The sequence below is a fragment of the Monodelphis domestica genome, chromosome 2, assembly GCF_027887165.1.
Source record: "Monodelphis domestica isolate mMonDom1 chromosome 2, mMonDom1.pri, whole genome shotgun sequence".
Classification (NCBI taxonomy): Eukaryota; Metazoa; Chordata; class Mammalia; order Didelphimorphia; family Didelphidae; genus Monodelphis; species Monodelphis domestica.
In genome coordinates, this window is record NC_077228.1 from 121,359,820 (window position 1) to 121,379,919 (window position 20,100).

The 20,100-nt window shown below is 38.7% G+C and overlaps 1 protein-coding gene across 10 annotated transcripts in view; it reads left to right on the forward strand.

The window, feature by feature from the left end:
* The first annotated feature begins 123 nt into the window (after positions 1–123).
* Positions 124–20,100, forward strand: part of PROX1 (prospero homeobox 1) — a 60,149-nt gene continuing 40,172 nt past the window's right edge. For 2 of the 10 annotated variants that reach the window (XM_007481380.2, XM_007481382.2), the window contains exons 1-4: positions 124–567; positions 8,802–10,590; positions 17,876–17,983; positions 19,800–19,937. In XM_007481380.2, coding sequence (XP_007481442.1) covers positions 8,869–10,590; positions 17,876–17,983; positions 19,800–19,937 — 1,968 coding nt within the window. In that variant the 5' untranslated portion in view covers positions 124–567; positions 8,802–8,868. Of the gene's footprint in view, positions 568–700; positions 807–1,344; positions 1,414–1,466; positions 6,574–8,801; positions 10,591–17,875; positions 17,984–19,799; positions 19,938–20,100 lie in introns of those variants that run through there. The other 8 variants (XM_007481383.2, XM_001367008.3, XM_007481381.2 and 5 more) reach the window with 7 other exon arrangements.

Genomic DNA, 20,100 nt, shown 5'->3' on the forward strand with positions numbered 1-20,100 from the left:
CTCCCAAGTTCTCTTGCCTCTCTATCCCCCCTTGAATCCGAAGGCGCCTCCCGATTGGGTGCTGAGTCTGGGTACGTCAGTCAGACTGTGACGTGCAGTCTTCCTGTTTCCTTCAGCTGTGTCTTAAAGTAAATCTTGTGGAGCGAAGCTCAGCTGTGTGAGCGCTCTGAAATTATACACCATTGCAGCCAGGCAAAGCAGAGCGGCGCAAAAGAGCTCTCCCTGGGTCTGTCTCCCTCCCTCTCCTCTCGCTGTCGTTCCTCGCTCCTCTCTTCTCCCTTCTCCTCTTCCCTCTTCTCTCCCCTCTTCTCCTCTCCTCCCCTTCTCGTTCGCTCCTCTCTCTTCTTTCTCTCTCTTTCACTCACTCCTACTCTTCCTCTCGCACACACATTCACCCTCCCTTGTCAAATTACAATATCAGCAGCAGCAAGACATCAGCGTGTGTGTGTGCGCGCGTGTGTATTTTCCACTCTCTTTCCACCGGCAAAAAAACCAAACAAACAAAAAAACAAAAAGAGAGAGAGAAAGAGAGAGAGAGAGGCTCAGTTCCATCGCTTTTTGCACTGAGTAAGTATCTTCTTACCCCTCCTACGTCCCCCTCCTTAAAAAAAAAAAAAGCACTTATAATGGCTTTTTTCTTGAATGAGAAAGGGGGAAAAAGGACTTATATTACTCATATCCATGTAAATTTTTCTTCCAGGGGAAAATGCAATTATTTAAATGAACCATAATAAAATAAACCCTAATGATTTCTAACCAGGAGCCTCAGTGGGACTCATCACTCTAGTCTTCCCAGTTCCTAAAGAGTAAGTGATTTGGTTGTGTGTGTATGTGTGTGTGTGTGTGTGTGTGTGTGTGCGCGTTTTTACAATTTTTTTTTCTCTTGATGGTGGTGGTGGCTGGAAAGGATGGGAGGTCGATATTGCTGTTTCTTGTCTCTTGATCTTGTCACCTTTTGTTTACTGTTTTTTTGAGGCTTGAGGGGAAGCTTTCTTCTTTTTCTTCTCTACACCCCATCCCCCTTCTTTGGAGAGAGGAAATTCAAGGTGGGGATTGTTACTCCGAACTGCTCCTTTTCTCCAAACCGCTTCCTCTCTCTTCTCCCGCACCCCCCCCCAAACTCCTAGTCTAGTCCCCGTGTCCTTTCTCTTTGTCTTGTTTATTATAGCTGCCATTCTTCTCTCTCCAATTTGCTTGTCATTTGCATACCTTTCCCTGCTCCTTTTTTAACCCCAGCAAAGGGGCAGAGGGAGGGGGGAGGGAAAGATGGGACATGATTACTTTCTTTTCAAAGACATTGTCACGGGGGGGGGGGGGGAAATGAAGCCTGTTTTCCAGAAATTTAGAAATGGATTCAATGAAATAGTGTGCGTTTGGATCAGCTGGATGGAGTTGCTGAGTCAAGTTTAGGGGGTAAGACTTCTTGATTTGAGGGGTGTCGTCGCATGTTAGAGTGGGCAGGTTTGAGAATCGGTGATGGAGAAAAAGAGTTTTAGGGGCCAGAGTTGGGGGAAGTGAATGTTCTTGGGTGGCTGATTCCAGAGCCAAAGGACTCCCCTCCCCCCTCCCCAGTTACTCTTGTCAGTTTCTGATGTTTAGGAAGAACCAGCGTCCAATGGAAATGGTACCTAGAGTTTGTCCTCTCTTAGTCTAGTTAGGAGGGCTGGGAAGGGAGGAGTGCACAAAGATGAGATGGATAGCTTGGGCAAATAAAAGAGGAAAAGAGAAATCTGCTCTTTTCCTGGACTGAGAATCGGAAGAGAGATCTTTAAAATGTGTGTAGAGCTGGTGGGTAGGGGGAGATAGTCCTTGAATGCTTTTTGAGTTTTTCCCTCTACCTTCTATGCATTTGGATGAGCCAGCAGGTTATTTACTGCTCCGGCTGAAAGTGAAGGTTGGGAGGAAAGGGTGGTTTTTTAATAGCTATTTCAAGCTCCTCTGGACAATCTTTCCCATCACAGTCTCTTTCCTTACACAGATTCTCCCAGAGCTGAAGCTGAGAGTGAGCATTTAGGAGAAAGGCACAGACAGACTGAAATCTGGACTAAAGGGAGGGGAGGCTAGGGGGATGGGGGAATAGTTTAAAATAACTCAAGGAGACAGGTTGGGGTGTGAAACTGGCATTCTTGGCAACTCTGCACCCTTAGCCCCAGGGAAAGCTGAGGACTCACCTGTTTGTTTGTATTTTTCCAAGAATATATATTTGTGTGTTTGTGTATGTGTGTGTGTGTGTGTGTGGTTTATCTCCCTTTGAGCAAAGAAAATGAAAAACTATTGGCAAGTATCCTTCTCTTAAAGTAAAAGAGAGAGATGCCTTGTCTTTTATGCCCCTTCTCTTCTCCAGCCACCTCCTGTCTTTTAAATGATATCTCTCTTTATATTTCCTTTATCTAACTGAGGTCTGTTAACAAAGTGCGCATGGGCAAGGCTAGACAGGTGTGTTGTGTCAAGAAAGACAGGTGCAAGTTCCCCTGTGTTTGTCTCTCTCTCTATGCAGACCCAAACCACAGTGCTTGAGGGTTGTCGAGGTTTAAGAATTTATGAGTGTCCTGGTTGATAGGATTGTTCAGGCCGAGAATAATTAAGCTGCTGGTGGGTTTTGAAACTGCCATGTGATATTTTTTAAGAGGTCTTTGGCAGCCCCTTGCCTGGACTCTTCTTAGACTCCTGTCTTCCAGGCAGGCACAGCCACCCCCTCCCCACTCCACCCCCCACACAAATACTTTGGGCAGCAGGTGGAAGGGCAGACATTGCCTGTTCCTTCACTTGCCTGTGTTCTGTTTCACTTATGTTTATCCTCCCAGGTTTGCATTTGGCTTATCAAGAGAAAAGGCAAGAGGAAAGCAGAAAGAGTTCTTTTTTACATTTCTTTTGAAAGCCATGGAGGTGTGTGTGTGTGTGTGTGTGTGTGTGTGTGTGTGTGTGTGTGTGTGTACACATACCCCAGTGATAACACCAAAATCAAATCTCTCTGGCACTGTTAAAGTTTATCATTGTAGTATGTCTTATACCTGTTCAGAAAGAATAAGCAATAAGTCTGTATATATACTCACGATTTAATGAAAAGGTGCATAGTTAAAGGAAAGAGAATGTGGATTATTTATAAAATGCTACCTTCTAGAAAGTAGGATGTGACTGACATTACATCAGGCATGATTCAGAATGGATGCCCTAGACACTGCTTTACCTGTGGAAGAAAACCTAAAGTATAAACTCTGAAGTCGCATTCTTCTTTAATGAAAAATATAGTCTGTTAATGGTGAAGAGTATCTCAAAAAAACTTGTGGCATTATGAAACTGGATGGTGGTTGTATGTAGAGAAGCAAAAGAAAAAGATTCAGAAAAGGGTGTAGATGTATCCAACATGTACATGTGTGTACAAAATAGAATTGTTCTATGTGAATGGCCAGATTAAATTCCAGTGAAAAATATTAAAGAGTTGGGGGAGAAAAGACAGTAGAACCTGATCCCTTCTAACTAACAGCGTGAAGTCTTAGAAACTAGCTCATTTCTTTTTTCACCTGGTTTGTGTGCTTCTTTAAATAAAATGAATTGCATGGTAGTAAGTTAGGTGGGTGGATTTTTTAAAATTTTGTTTTGTTATTGTTTCCATGAGGATGGAATTGCATTCAGCATTTATTCTTTAGGCTTACATACATACATACATCTGTGTTTTCATGACCTTTTCCCTAGTTGTTTTTGAAGTTTTCACATGTCTAAAATTTTATTTATGGCCAGGTTCATTTGTTTTATTTTTAACAAAGTTTGCCGTGGTGGAAGCTTATCTGTAAGTTTGTGAGTCTACCTTGTATTGTTCTGTTAAGCTTAATCACAGTATTCTAAAATAATATGGTACAGCCATATCTCATATAATCTTTGTTCACACTTTTGCCCTTTCCCAACAGCTTCCTTTTCTAAGCAATACTTGAAATCTTAAAGTATGTTCTGCCTTAGTCTATGTATACTTAGGCTTACTCTTTAGTTATTTAAGAGACTAATGAATCCTCTTCTCACTAATTCCTTAGTAAAATTCTAGGACTGTAGTATATTTGTAACTGATAGTATTGGTAATTTTTAAGATTTGGGTTTCACAAGTTACATTATAGGAAGGTTACTCATTTTTAATAATGTAAAAGTTGGTTATGATTGATATTTGATCTCAGGATTCTGACTTCACACCTAAATTGGAAAGGCAATGTAGGCTAGGAAGTTTATGATCCTTATTGCCTAGTGAGTTATAAGGCTTCATGGGATATTATTGAGTATACGTTGCAGATAATTTAATGATTATTTAGATACTCTTTAAAGAAGAGAAATGTATGTTTTTTTTTCCTTTTGGGATTTATTATTATCTTATTTGATAGCTGAGTGAATTACTAATTTAAAAATGCATGTGAAAATGCTTACCTGTAAGTCTTTGGTACTCAGCATAGCCATTATACTTATTCTTAAAGGATGGATGGCATTGCTTTTATCGTAAACCTAAAATCAGACATTTCACAGGTGAAAAATTTAAGAAATTTTTGATGATGTGGAAGAATCTTAATAATGAAGTAGTCATTACTTCAGAACTCTGTTACTATGATAGGCACTATTGGCAATACAATCATAACTAATTGAAGTAGTAATTGGGGGGTAATGGGTTCCTGAAAGTAAATGTCAGAACATTTGTGCCACTAATAGGAAGGAGAAACTACCACAAAGAAAAAGTTGCTAATTAGAAGAATTGAACTTGTCACATTTCAGTATTACTGGGGACAGCTAAGTGATTTGGGGGCACTTAATTCACCTGATTTTTTCCCTCAGATTTATGCATTGCTAGATCAATTAAAATGTTCTCTATTAATGACATTCTATTTCGATTTCATAACCACATTGACCTAAGTCAGTTAGACTCTCATCCAAAGGCTATATCTACAGATGAAGTCAAGTGGAGAGTTGAACAATTTATTCAAGTAATTTGATCAGTAGAGACAGCTAATCTAAATAATTCAGTAAAAAAAACCTTCTCTCTTCTCTCCCCCATAACAAATTATTTTGCTTAAACCATCTAGAGAATCCTCTAAGCTCAGTCTTGCTCTGCAAATATAGCTACAGTAAAAGTAACCTCTTCTTTTGTAAAAGAAGAGAACATTCCATTAATAAATTAATATACTAATGTTTCCCTGGAATTTATTACTAAATAGTCTTCATTTGTTAGCCCTTGAACCTTGGTTTTCCTAAAGATTATGTCAAATTGACAAGACACTTAAAATTTTACTAAAAAATCTTTTGAAGCTGTTCTTTCCTTATTTAACATTATCTAGGCTTTTTCTGTATAAATCTGATATGTCTGCACTCCTGTTCTATGACAGTTTTCAAATCATAGGCTATTTGAAGTTTTTGCATGCCAATAGGGATAGCGAAATAACTGCTTAACAAAAAACAAAATCGCATGTGCATTTTAATAATAACTAAAGTAATATTTAGGAGGGACATGTAGATAGCTAGTCACTAATCTTTCTTAGCTCAGATTTTCTTGCTGTTTTTCTATATCCTTATGATAAAAATATTTACCCTTTTGTACAAACATATATTCATTACAATTTATGCTAAGTAGAAATGTTAAAATTAAACTAAAATGAAAATCGGTAGCCTGCACAATTAACGCTATCTGTTTAGTATAGCTATTGTAAAAAGTTTTCAGATGCTCTCAACTGAGAGGTAAATACCATTGGTCAATAATCGTTGAAATGACCCTCTAAAGAATTTTGAAATATGAAATCATGGAAGCATTATATATGTATATGCATACATATATAAAAGTAGTTTATAGATCATTTAGAAGGGAATCCTGATATGGTAGCTATCTTCTCATACATTTATGAATTATGGAACAGTGCTAAAGAAATAGAAGGTTCGTGGCTAGAATCATCATCTGGCCTTACCTTCATGAGTTTATCATTCAAACACTATTACTCTCAGGTCAGTAGAACAAATGTTACATTCTCTTTGAATCAGTTTGCATATTATTCTTCTCTATTTATTTGGTTAGAAATGAATTCTAAAATGGCAATGTTCATAAAGACATGGAGCCCAATGTGCCCAAATTTTCTTAATATATGTATCAGTGCTTCAAAAATACATGCTAGAAATTTGTCAATATTAGGTCTGAAAATGATGGCAAGTTGAAACAGAATTTCCAAAAATCCTTTTAGTTGAATAGATTTAGGAGAGTCCTTAGATTATTGTAGTGTTTGTTGCCTGAAGAAAAATGTTTAATTGCCATTCATCCTATGGAAAGGATGAAAGAGAAAGACAGACAGACAGAGCACTATCACATCCCAGAACCTTAGGAAGAATGCACCTCCTCTTGGCACATATGAGATGCTGGGATACAGCTGTTGATACCTGGGTTAGATGAGAGGAAGTACAGTTGACATGAAAAGAAAATGGCAGCTGGAAAGGAAGGATGCCTGAGGATGACCTTATGCTCTTTCTCATAGCAGTATGCAATTTCCTGAGCCACTGTCTCAAAGATGATGTCTCTATGACAAGGACTAGCTAAAAAGAAATTCCAGATTAGGTGTGGAGGTAAGTAGAAGCAAAGGACAAGACACAGAAAGTATGCAAAAGGTTTTGATTGGGAACCAGTGCATTTTTATGAGTTTTACAGATGGAGGTGAACTCCAAGCATTTGAACAAAGAAAAAGGTAAATGTTAAAAACTGTCAAGGGTCTTCATCTTTGGAAAGTTAATGTGAAAACAAAGTTCTACCTTTCACCTCTTTCCCCTTCCCCCAAATTTCTCATATCTTCCTCTGATCTCCCGTATAGTTTTGATCATGTGTTGATATTCACTGTCTCTCTCACTATATATCTCACATATGTCTCTCTCACTATATATGTATGTTTTTAGATCTTTTGGTTACCTGTCAATTATATTCTGATCTTCCAGGTCTAAGTTAATTGCATCTATAGTATGTCTCCATGGGTCTTGCAATTGTGCTTCTGATTTTCTGTAGCTAACTGATTACATTAATAATTTCTATATATCTACAACATTCAGTATTGCATTTGGAGCAAAGTATTAAGTTTTCCCATCTTAATTCAGAGGATCCATTTTGTCCTCTTGAGTGCAAAGAGTTTGAAATGTAAGCAGGCATAGTATTTCTTTCATAACAATCTAAAAGAGAATTTCTGAAATTGCTTTTTAGCCCATCCAAACACCGTGGGCAAAGACGGCAGGAGGAACTTTGACGCTTTGCACATTGTTACTATCTAAGCATTGAACATTTTCTTGATTTTTACAGGTTATTTCATGCTGAAATTATGCCTATTTGCATGGATAGTCATTCTTTAAAACTAGCCACAGATGCAATCCTAGGGAGCACGTAGATGTTTTTACAGGTGAACCGAAAGAGATGGGAGCTGTTCCAAAAAGCCTGCATGCTGCCTTTGGCAATATACCCTGTTATTGTGAAGATGTGCTCTGTTAAGCAAATGTGAAGTTTAATATTAGATAAATGCAGCATGAAAAATATTTTCATTTTCTTAGTATAGTGTTAATTGTAACCAAAAGGATATGATATCTAGTAGTTTATATGAAATTTGAGTCTAGCATCATTAGTTAATAAGTCCCAAATTATGTTGAGTCTTTTATAAAATGCAAAGAAGTATGTTCTCTCTTTATATTGTGTTTCTGGGAAACAATGAGAATTCATTTTAAGAGAAGGTACTTTCCTTTTCACACATTTGATTGATGCTGTGATTTTTCTTTCATCTTTCTAGATTTTCTTTTAGGTTCTCTCTATTTTTTTAGCTTGGTGCAGGAAATAAGAATCTGTTTAACAAAAAATTTGTATGTAAAAAGCCTGTTTGGGGGATTCAAGTCATAATTTTTGAAGCAGATTCTGAAAAAAGACTAGTGCTGAAAATGTTATTGTTATTTATGCTAAAATGTATTATTCTATATTTCCATTTTAAAAATATATGTTAAAATGATCTAAAAAATATCCTTTCCAGTGGAACTAACTTTGAAAGAAATTAATTCATAAAAAGGACACAGCTTACAATAATAACATAACTAATATTAGGATATAATATCACTGACTATATTTTTGGTTGATTATTATTGGTCCAAATATCTATGCTAAACAAGGAGATATATAAAAGTATTCTTTCCATTTTAATTTCAATGTTAAATTGGTCATTTACTTTGTAGGATTCTCCCTTCCTATATATAAGTCAAACAGAGTAATTTTAATCCATTTAAAAAATCCTACTCAGTTAAGTTAAAGGGGATGTGCCAACTTTCCACACTGATTTGACAAGATTTTTCTTCTATAGCATTAAAACCACAACAAATTTTAGGCAGAAATTGAATTTTTATCCAAATTTTTTAGAGATTTTTGATTTTGTGTTACATATTAAGAAAGGGCTACTTTCATCTTCTTTTGGATTATTACTCAATGCCCCAAATTTAATTAAAAAAAAAATTTGGTCAGAGGCCGTGTTCTTATAATCTACTCTTTCTTCTGAAGATAAACAGTATCATTTTAGGCATTTGTGCAAGAGAATCATATTACTGGTGCTTAAGCAGTTTTTGCCTTTTTTTTTTAAATCTTAATCCATCTTAAACCAGTGGAGCAGAAATATTTAAAAATGTTTCATTTCAAGCAGAGTGCATAATAAATTGCAATAATTGTAATGTGCCATAAATCCCAGAGCCTATGCATTTTGCATTTTATTCAGGATTGAGGTCAGGAAATTTGGAGAAATTTAAAGAAAATGATTCATCAGTCCTTTTGTTCTGTTGGCCAGGGTCCCGGGATTCTTGAGCTGTGCCCAGCTGACGAGCTTTTGAAGATGGCACAATAACAGTCCAGTGATGCCTGACCATGACAGCACAGCCCTCTTAAGCAGGCAAACCAAGAGAAGAAGAGTTGACATTGGAGTGAAAAGGACGGTAGGGACAGCATCTGCATTTTTTGCTAAGGCAAGAGCAACGTTTTTTAGTGCCATGAATCCCCAAGGTTCCGAGCAGGATGTTGAGTATTCAGTGGTGCAGCATGCAGATGGGGAAAAGTCAAATGTACTCCGCAAGCTGCTGAAGAGGGCGAACTCGTATGAAGATGCCATGATGCCTTTTCCAGGAGCAACCATAATTTCCCAGCTGTTGAAAAATAACATGAACAAAAATGGTGGCACAGAGCCCAGTTTCCAAGCCAGCGGTCTCTCCAGTACAGGCTCAGAAGTACATCAGGAGGATATATGCAGCAACTCTTCAAGAGACAGCCCCCCAGAGTGTCTTTCCCCTTTTGGCAGGCCTACTATGAGCCAGTTTGATATGGATCGGTTATGTGATGAGCACCTGAGAGCTAAACGCGCCCGGGTTGAGAATATAATTCGGGGTATGAGCCATTCCCCTAGTGTGGCATTAAGGGGCAATGAAAATGAGAGAGAGATGGCTCCACAGTCTGTAAGTCCCCGAGAAAGTTACCGAGAAAACAAACGCAAGCAAAAGCTGCCTCAACAGCAGCAGCAGAGTTTCCAGCAGCTGGTTTCAGCTCGAAAAGAACAGAAGCGAGAGGAGCGCCGACAGCTGAAACAGCAGCTGGAGGACATGCAGAAACAGCTGCGCCAGCTGCAGGAAAAGTTCTACCAAATCTATGACAGCACTGATTCTGAAAATGATGAAGATGGTAACCTGTCTGAAGACAGCATGCATTCGGAAATCCTGGATGTGAGGGCCCAGGACTCAGTGGGAAGGTCAGATAACGAGATGTGTGAGTTGGACCCAGGGCAGTTTATTGACCGAGCCAGGGCCCTAATTAGGGAGCAAGAAATAGCTGAAAATAAGCCTAAAAGAGAGGGTAATAAAGAGAGAGACCAAGGGCCAAACTCTTTACATTCAGAAGGCAAGCATTTGGCTGAGACCTTAAAACAGGAACTGAATACTGCCATGTCACAAGTTGTGGACACTGTGGTGAAAGTCTTTTCATCCAAACCCTCCCGCCAGCTTCCTCAGGTCTTCCCACCTCTTCAGATCCCTCAGGCAAGATTTGCAGTCAACGGGGAAAACCATAACTTCCACACCGCCAACCAGCGCCTACAGTGCTTTGGTGATGTCATCATTCCAAACCCCCTGGACACCTTTGGCACCATGCAAATGCCAAGCTCCACAGACCAAACAGAAGCACTGCCCCTAGTTGTTCGCAAAAACTCGTCTGACCAATCTGCCTCTGGCCCACCGGCTGGTGGCCACCATCAGTCTCTGCACCAGTCTCCACTTTCCACCACCACAGGCTTCACCACATCTTCTTTCCGCCATCCTTTCCCTCTCCCACTGATGGCCTACCCATTTCAGAATCCATTAGGTGCTCCCTCTGCCTCCTTTCCTGGGAAAGACAGAGCCTCCCCAGAATCCTTAGACTTAACTAGGGAGACAGCAAGTCTGAGGACCAAGATGTCATCCCATCACATGAACCACCACCCTTGTTCACCAGCACATCCGCCCAGCACAGCTGAAGGTCTCTCCTTATCTCTCATAAAATCTGAGTGTGGTGATCTCCAAGATATGTCTGATATTTCACCTTTTTCCGGAAGTGCAATATCCTTTTATTTTCCCATCAGAGGGTTTTCTGAAAAGGTTTAAGTTTAGAAAACCATTTAGATTGGTCTGACCTTACATTTTAACATGGAGTTTATACTCTCAGTATAGTCTCAGAAAGGAGTCAACATCCTCAACATTTTTTCCTAAATGTATGTTACCTTTCTGACAACATGCCAGCTTAGAACTTTGCTTCTTAGGAAAGATGGGAGTTAAATTCTACCCTGTATTTAGTATATATGTGTGTGTATACATATATGTATACATGTATGTATATATCCAGTAATAGTTTTGTTTCTCTTCTGTTTCCATAGGAAATTTAGAGTTTGTTTTTTTTATTCCCCTTTAAAATATTAGTTTCAAACATGATGGGAGTTAGAGCTTTTAAATGGAGGAATTATGGAACTTAATTTGTGAGTTTCTGAAAATCCTTTACCATTCCCTTTCTAAAATTATTCAAAACTTTCAGAAACTCCTAGTCCTTTTAACTAATAATTCTATTAAATATCACAAAGAAAATAATTGTTAGTGTAAGATTAGAATGGAAGGTAGAGAAGGTTTTCACTTCTATTTTAAGTGGTGATAAATATATTCATATATGTGTTTGTGAATATACATATGTGTGTATAGATGTGTGCGTAGATAGATATGATACAGATACCAATTTATTCAACTGCCTAAGGGTTGCCTCACTCACCCAAAGATCTGTTCTTTGGGCCCTCTGCAGCTGTCTGCTATGCATGATTAACCTCTGTTCAGCCATATACAGAAATCTTTTGTCCTTACATACACAAGCAAATTATTTTGGAAAGCAAGAAAGTACAATTAAATATAAAACTCAATACTAGACCTAAGGGAGTGTTTATTAGACTTAAAGGAAAATTGCCTTTTTGTAACTATTTCAAGCTCCAAATCAGACTTTCATGTCAGAAATGCCAGACTGATTTTTAGCTGGTCCTGTCCCAAACTTCAATAATTTTTAATAGACTTTTCTCCTTCAACACAGTGGTCTTTGTTTAGGGAAATTTCCTAAAATCTTGGATGTATAAGTATTCGGTGGTACTTGACATGGGTGGGGTCGGTATTATCTTTAATATTTCTGTACTCCCATTTGCAGTATTTGTGGCAGATTGAGATTTTCCTTTATATAAGAAATTACCAGATGGGTATAACATTTAGTAATTAATTTGTCCAGGACTAAATTGAGGACTTTGGGCAATAATCGTTATGACTAGAGATTGACATTTTTGTATCTAAACCCACTCTAGAGGCTGCCCCGTAAGTGCAAAGTCTGAGTTCAGGTAGTTCATTGTTTTCCTAGTTAATGAAGGCCATGCTGCCAGGGAGACCCAGTGCTACCCTTCAATATTCATGGCAATAATAGAGATGATTTCCTTTCATTGACAGATTGTGTCAGATGTATAGGCATGTAACTTCTTTGGGTCATTATGAATGGAATCGCTTCATAGTTGAGGTGAGCTGGGGGGAAACAACAGAGAGAGAGAGAGAGATGCAAAGAGAGAGAGAGAAAGAGAGGGAGAGGAGAGAGAACAAGAGAGAGGAGAGAGAGGGAGGGATGGAGGAAGGGGGGGAGAAGAGAGAGAGAGAGAGAGAGAGAGAGAGAGAGAGAGAGAGAGAGAGAGAGAGAGAGAGAGAGAGAGAGAGAGATCCCCATTCATTAGCATTCTTCAAATGAAAGCTAGATGACCACTACCATTTATGGGATATATATAGTCAAGGAAATTTTTGATCAGTTATGGGTTAGCTTAGATGTCTCTGAAGTCCCTTCCAAATCTTAAAATTCTGTGATTCTAATTAAGTAAATTTCTAAATGACTATTTCTTTGGGGATCTAGACAGAGAATTTCAGCTCTAAATTTCTGACTTAGTTCCCTCCCTTCAATGACCTCTCAAAAAGTAGCTGTTTAGCCAGGAAGTCACCAGCAAATGCACCTAGTTACATATTTAATATTGTTGGGAATGAGCTGAGACTCCAGAGATTTACATGCTCTATCTTTCCCTTGAGAAAGTGAACTCAACCAAGCTTCTTGAAGTGCTGGTTTACTCTGGCATTGATTCTCTCAGCAGTCATTTGAAGTGGGTGACAGTGATGGTAGGTATTCAGTTTTCAAAGTAGAAGCCGAGAGACTTGCCTGTTCTTAGGCAACAGAGTGAAGCATGGAAGTCAGTTCCTTATGTCCTGTGTCTCCTTACTAAATTCTCAGCATTTGAAATACTAGTTGTGTTTTTAAACAAGACTTTCTATGTACTCCAGCTCTCCTTACCTGTTTTGTTGGGGTTTTTTTTTTGGGGGGGGGGGAATAGGTTCATCTTCCTAGAAAAATTTCAAAATAGCCTTAGGCATTGGCTTAGTCTTCTGACAAACAATATCTAAATCCCTTTAATGGGAAATGAAATTTGAGGGCTTAAGGCAAGAGAAGCCCCTTTTTATCTTTTCTGTAGGAATTAAAGCAAATTTTAACTGCCCTCTCTTCAGACAAGAGTCACCCTCTCTCACTCCTGCCAATAGTGAGATTCTACTGAAATTCAAGGAAGGGAAAGAAGCCCTCATTTCATATAAAATGTTGGTCCCCTTAATACCAGGAATTATGTCTATTATTGTGAATATTTCTGGTGTTTTATATTACCTTCACAAATTTAATTTTCCAACTTTTAAATCTTTCTTCTATGTTCTATTATCTTCTCTTCCCTCCTTCTGCCTCGCCCATTTTAACCTTTTTCCTCATTTGTGTGCTTTGAGAGACACACATTCCTTTTAATTGCCCAAGCCATCCTGAAGCCAACTGAGAAATGAAGTGTTCTTGTGGGAGTCCTACATGCCACTCCTCTTTTTCCTTCTGTCCCTATCTTTGAGCCATACTCTGAGCTCCCTCACTAATCAATCTGAACATCTAAGTTAAAATCTGATATTAGATAGATGGACTTTTTAAAAATCCTGTGTTCATCAGGAGTGATGACTTACCTCCAAGTTCTAGTTAATCTAGCCCTTTTGTCTACATACAGTAGAATTAATCCTTGGAAAAGACAAATAGAATTGAGTGGAAATGGAAGGGGTAGTATTTTTCATTGTTTTATGATTTTCAGATCAAGTCGCTAAATACAAGTAGAGAATTCATTTCTTAAAGAATAATTATTTCCTCACTTCAAAGAACAACATCTGTTCCCTTCTGTAAACTAGCCAAGTTAAGAACATAGGGCTATCAAAATAAAAACCAGGTTTATAACTTGAAGGCTCATTAGAATATTGAACTTAAGTACATACACATATGCATGTTATATGCAAATGACATTACATTATTATCTCTTCTAATTAATTTAGAAAGGAAGTAGTTAATGTGTATAAGTGTGGTCAAACTAGACCATAAGATGCACCTGTACCAAAAGAGTTCATGTCTTGGCTATACAGAATGTATTCTGAATCTTTGCAAATGAATCTATTTAATCAAATATTAAGTTTTATTCAAATTCCAAAAGAAACAGACAGCCAGTGGTTTTTCTCCATGATGTTCCTTGTCATGCATCCTCTTTGCATCTCAAGAAAAATAGTCTTTTTTAGGCCCCTGTCATTTGCATGCAGCCAATTAAAGCACAAGTGTCATTCTAGGTCTTTCCTACATTTATACAGGTGAAGACATTATCCATGATGGACAATTTCTCTCCCCTTAACTTTCCTAGGGGTGTTTAGATGAATAGACTATAAAAAAGAAAAAAGGGATCTAGGTGTTTGAAATTGGAATTAAAAAAAAAAACAACAACTCAGAAATCTGGCCACAAATATCAATTCACACAAGTTTTGCTCAGAAACCTTAAGCCATACATAGTAGTTCATATTTTAAAATAGTCTAACATCTCTCCTTTAGAGTAAGTAGAGACTTTGTGTTTTTTTTTAACATCCAAAAACCAAGGGTTTTTTTCTGTTGCTTGATTTTCCCCTCTCATGAGTACAAGCAAAATTCAAGATTTCTAAAACTCTGCCCATCAAGTAAAACTTCTGTCCTGGGGCAGTCCCTTGATTTATTGATTATAATAAAATTCTGTGAAATAGTTTGTGCTACCTGAGTCTCTAGGTGATGTAGGGAGAAAGCTTGTTAGAAAGACAACAAGACAGAAAATCAGAAGAAGGGGAACATTCTTTTTAAATGACTATTTTTATTAAGAAGCTTTATGTTTAAGTAGGCTCAATCAATTTGCTGAGAACTGCAAATGAATAATTCCTCAAACCCCAAACCAGTATTAGGCTGGTAAAAATGGCAACTTGTGCAGCTTCTTCCTCCAACCCTCTCCACCCCACACTTCTGTGCCCATCATTCTTCCATGAGCCTTTTTACTGCCGTTGTTTAGGTAAGGTTATATTGTACTTGGTAAATAGACAACACTCAGATTCTCAGGTTGTTTGAACACTGCTTTAGGTTCAGCTGCACTACACTGTTTCTCTGATCTTTTATGTTCCCGAGCAGATGTCTTTCATTAATTTATGGATTTATCATCTTTTCTTTACCCCCCCTTTTTTTTTACACCTGGCAGCTGTCTCAAGTTTCAGCAGTTATTGTCTATTTTGCATTACACATAGAATTGAATGTCATCTGTCTTCACAAAGCTATGGCTGAGAGAATTGAGGCAAAGCCACATGAGCTGCCGGGACAGATCTTGTTTGCGTTCCATCCCCCCCACCCCCCTTTACCTCCTTAATATTTATTTGTGCTCATTTTCTTTCCTGGCCTTGAATGGAGCTTAGCTCGTGTTCAGTACAGCTGTATGTTTACTGAATCTATTCCATCATGACTCATTGTGCGTGTGTAAGTATCCTGGAAACAGCCAGTGCTTTCTTGGAAGAACACTTGCTTTTCAGCACAAGCACTTAAAAGGGAAATTAACCAATTGGTCAGTTCAATTTTATTTTATTTAAAAAAAAAACATGGATTATCCCACTGTGGGTTTTTAAATGTTTCATTAGCTATTTTTAATAGTTTATTAGAAACACATCTTTCATGGCAATTTAATCCCAATAACACAATGAGCAAGAGATAAAGATTTATTCCAGGCCAGATTTCAACTGAGCAATTCCAAGTATTGCTAGCAGGAAACATTTTTAACCAAAAGTTGACTTTGAGAGACTGAAACATGGTATGCCTTTTAATGAAAGATCTAGCTCCTGTATTGGGATTAGAACCAGATTGCTGTTGTGTTTTTTTTTTTCTTTTTTTAATTTGACCACAAAGAGGATCAAAATGCTTTTTGCTGTAGTAAGAGCACCAGAAAATTTAAATGAAAATATTAACTCACTTGATTCACATAGCAAAATGTTATCTCTTTTGTACATATTCTAAATTAAATCATTTGGGACACATATTCACACACAGAAACACAAATGCAAAACCCTGTCAAATGTGCAGGGTAAATTTTTGGATATTTTTATGAAAGGAAAGATAAGAATTCAGGGATCTAAGGAGTATAACCATAGAAGTTTTGACTTGCCTAAAACTCTTATCTCTAAGCAATAGGTGACAGCTTGCAACTGTTATTTCACTTACCCATTTTGACAGATGGCACTGAAGAGAGTGCGGGGCTCTTTTAGGTCTCTCTATCAGTCTAATGGAGGTAGCCATTGAGGTTCTCTTAGTTCTTTCCTTGGCACAAGAAGTATGTCAGTCATAAATTATTTCCTTTGTAATCATTAAGTATCTCAAACAAAACAAAAGTTTAGATTGAGCTGCTTTTTCAGGTTACTGACACAAAATTAAACATTTGTGGGCTCTTTTAGCTTAGGAGCTAGGAAATCTCCCTCAATATTTTTTCCTATGTAAAATCTTTTCTGAGTAAAAAAAAAAAACAAGATAGCCAAGACAATGCTAACTCATTCAAATTGCCTCAAAAATGCTGTTAAATACCCACTTATAAATAGTTGAAAGCTTATCAATATTAATTTGATTAGAAGTCCTCAGTAAGATGCTAGAATTAGTAACTTAACATTTTTTCTTCGAAGACTGGTAATGTCATAAATTTAGTGAAGGTCATTGGAACAGACTTTTCCTGCTTCAGAATATGAAGAAACTGGTTTGACCTTTCTTCACAAGGTGTGAAATTTTGGTTGAGTGTTAGAGAAAGGTTGTGTGGGGACTTTGTTTTTGTTTTGTGTTTTGTATTTTATTTTTTGTCGTCCCCCCCCCCACTTTCCTTTTAGAGACAATCCTTAGAGAAGCTTCTAGGAAGGACCCTTAATTGACCTTGTGGGGGACCACATTGATTTTCTCCACGTGCATCTTCATTTCTGATAAATTATAAAGCCATTAATTTGCTGAGGAAATGGCAGGGCCAGCCTGCGGCACAGATGTGACCAAAGCCATCCTAACACAGAGCTCGCTGAAGAGTGCCAAGAATCTGGGGGAGACTCAGGAAGCCTAGATTGTTATGGTTAGCCTCACATTCTCTTGGGAACTGTTTTAGTTGCTGCTGTTTATGGATCTAAAAGGTAATGATGTTTCCAGATAAATAGGCCGCCTTATTTAGGGTAAATGGCCATTTATTGATCTGCTCACCCACATGTATTGATTTGCTAGCCCCCAATACTCTGTCACTCTTAGAGGAGTTAACCACTATGGACAGGAAATGGCAAGGTTTTATGTTGTTGTTGTTTGGTTGGTCGCTTGGTTTGTTCTCCCTTTAAACAAGAGCTGGACTTTTCTATTTCGTTGCTGCTGCTTCTTCCTACGTCAATGGCTCCCTCTCTTTCAAATTTTGGCTGTTATCGAAAAGTGAGCAGTTAAGACCATGCAATAATATGATAGGAACAAGGTGACTCAAGATACTTAGATTAGCATTGAAAGGCAAAATGTTCAGAATAAGGCATTTTGTGTTTTTGTGCACAGTAATATAATAATTGACTATGAACTCTATAGCATTCAGAAGGAAAAAAGAATTATAATTACTAAAAAGGAGGGAAAAGAAATCTTGGGATGAGAGTTTGTAAAGCACATGTGGGTCCATTTGTCTCCGTAGCAACAAGTGAACATACATCCAGCACAAAAACCTGAAAATGGAAGAGATTTATTTTTGCCAAGAAAAGAACAATATTCCATATTTAAGCCCTTTCTATTTAGTGATTTTACACAAGTAATGTTCATCCTGGATACAGCAACAAATTAGTGATGGATGCGATGCCCTGGGTCTGGCACTTGCCTCCCCTTTCTAGGTCTCAGGTCTCTCTGGGTAATGGTAGTTGTTGTTACTGCTTATTGAGATGTTTTCCTTAACTACTTGAATCCTACATGCAGGAAGGACTGTCACCTAATCACTTGAAAAAAGCAAAGCTCATGTTCTTTTATACTCGCTATCCCAGCTCCAACATGCTGAAGACCTACTTCTCAGATGTGAAGGTACGCACAATTTAAAAATGTTTTTTCAGATCCCCATCCCATTGCCTCCCAACCCTACCCCTTTGCTTTGTAGTCACCTATCTATGTATGTGATGGTACTTTTTTACCCCTTGAAAGTTAATGGAGATGAATGTGGAATAAGTTCATTAATAAAGACACCTGTGTTATCATGGAATAGAAAGCCCCTGTCCTTCTGCGCAGAGGTGTGTCAGGGAAGGATGGACCTTGTATTTTATGACTGAGGGTCTGTTGTCAAGAAGTGAAGTAAGTTTGCAGTGCCATTTGGGAGATTCAGCCTCTGGTTTCTTATATATTTAAGTACGTTCTCAGAGGAAATTTCAGTTGGTAGTCTATGATGTGCTTTAGAGACTACTCCCCCCCCCCCCCCCAGCAACTGTAAAGTGTTTCTAATTGTTTTCATTTCTGTTGGTTTTCCCCATATTTGTGCTTATGTAAGCAAACTCGAGCATCTCTTTTTTCCCCCCTGTCAGAAAGGAACCGTACATTGAAATTCTCTGTGCAGCAGTAGCTGCTTAAAAACAAAAGTGATGATTGTCTCTTATTTACAACTTAATTTGTTGTTGATGTCGAGTACACTGAGCATAAGGAGCATGAATAAAGTGACAGATCCAGGACACATTATTCAAATGAGGATATGAAAGCTGTCTGCATACAGCTGCAGCCTCCCTCATTCTACAGAATATTAGGGCCCTCCTGGTTCTGTGTGTGTGTGTGTGTGCACGCGCATGTGTGTGTTCGTGTGTTAAGTAATTGTTTGCAGCAACTTGATGTTGTGTCAATCATCTGTAACTTTTTAAAACATAGATTGGATTTTGATGATGATAATGGCACACATGCTATCATTATCCAAGTAACTTGATAAACATTACATTAGCTTAGAATAGTTTGTTAGGGCTGTTCTTTTCCTCTTAGCCCACCCCCCTTCCACCCCCCCCCCATCCCCAACGATGTGTACAGATCCTCATTTTCCCCCATCGAGAACTCCGCGAATTGCCAAAATGGACTGCTCTCTGCCTGGGCCCCTCCCCCTCTCCTCCCTCCACTAAGTTGTTTGGAAACTTGGTGCCCAACTTCTTTTCTGGCCCCGTTCTTAGGGCCAAATTCATTTCAGCTTCCTTCGCTGCCGCTTATTTCTAAGAAGTTGTTTTTCCTTCTGTTTGTTTTTCGAACGGGCATCAACTTGAGCCTTTTATTTTCCCTTTCCCCGGCGGTCCCCGTCCCTTGAAGTCGATGGGTTTCTCCTCATTCAGGGCTGCACACTGGGAAGGATGGGCATGGCAGAATAAGCAATTTCGGCACTCACTAACCTAAATGACTGGTCAAGAATCATTAAGCACACACACAAAAAAAGGCTCGCAGTCACACGGCGGGCCAAGAAAGGGGTTTGTGCTCCGAGTGCTTCCACCTGGAATAGAAAAATCTGAGGAAGCTTGTCAAACGGCTGTGAACCAGCAAGACACTGGCGCCAAATGTAGCATTGGCAGCATCCTCCTCCTGGGAATCAGGATCAGCTTCTGTGGCCTCGCCCCATCACCAGGGCTAGATTTTCCACAGTTAGCCTCACGGGGCGGGGGGCGGGGTGGGGTGGGGTAAGGGGAAAAGGTAGAGTGAGCCTGCATGCATGCGTATGTGTGTGTGTGTGTGTGTGCGTGCCTGCGTGTGTGCACGTGCAAATGTTTCACGGATGCTTGATTGATCCTAGCCTTTTGCCCATGTTGCTCCCTTCGTTCTTCTGAGTGCAGTGATCTCTAGTGTTGTGATATAATAATGACAATACCTTATATTATTTATATAGCACCTTTCATCCAGAAGGATCCCAAAGCGCTTTACAAACTGCATACATAGGGATCACTCACGTACCACTGAAATGCAGCCACCTGGAGGGTGGAAAGCGGCAGCCATTTTGAGCCAGCAACACTACACAACAGTAGATGTAAATATTAGAAACATTCATGTTTTCTTGGGGGGCTGGGGTGGGGGAATTTGTTGTTCTGTAGCTTTCTAAATACTTTGTATATAACTGATAAGAAAGTTTCCCTCACTATAACCTGTGTTCATTCAGCCTTGCAAATAGCCACTTGCATGGGTACAGAGGG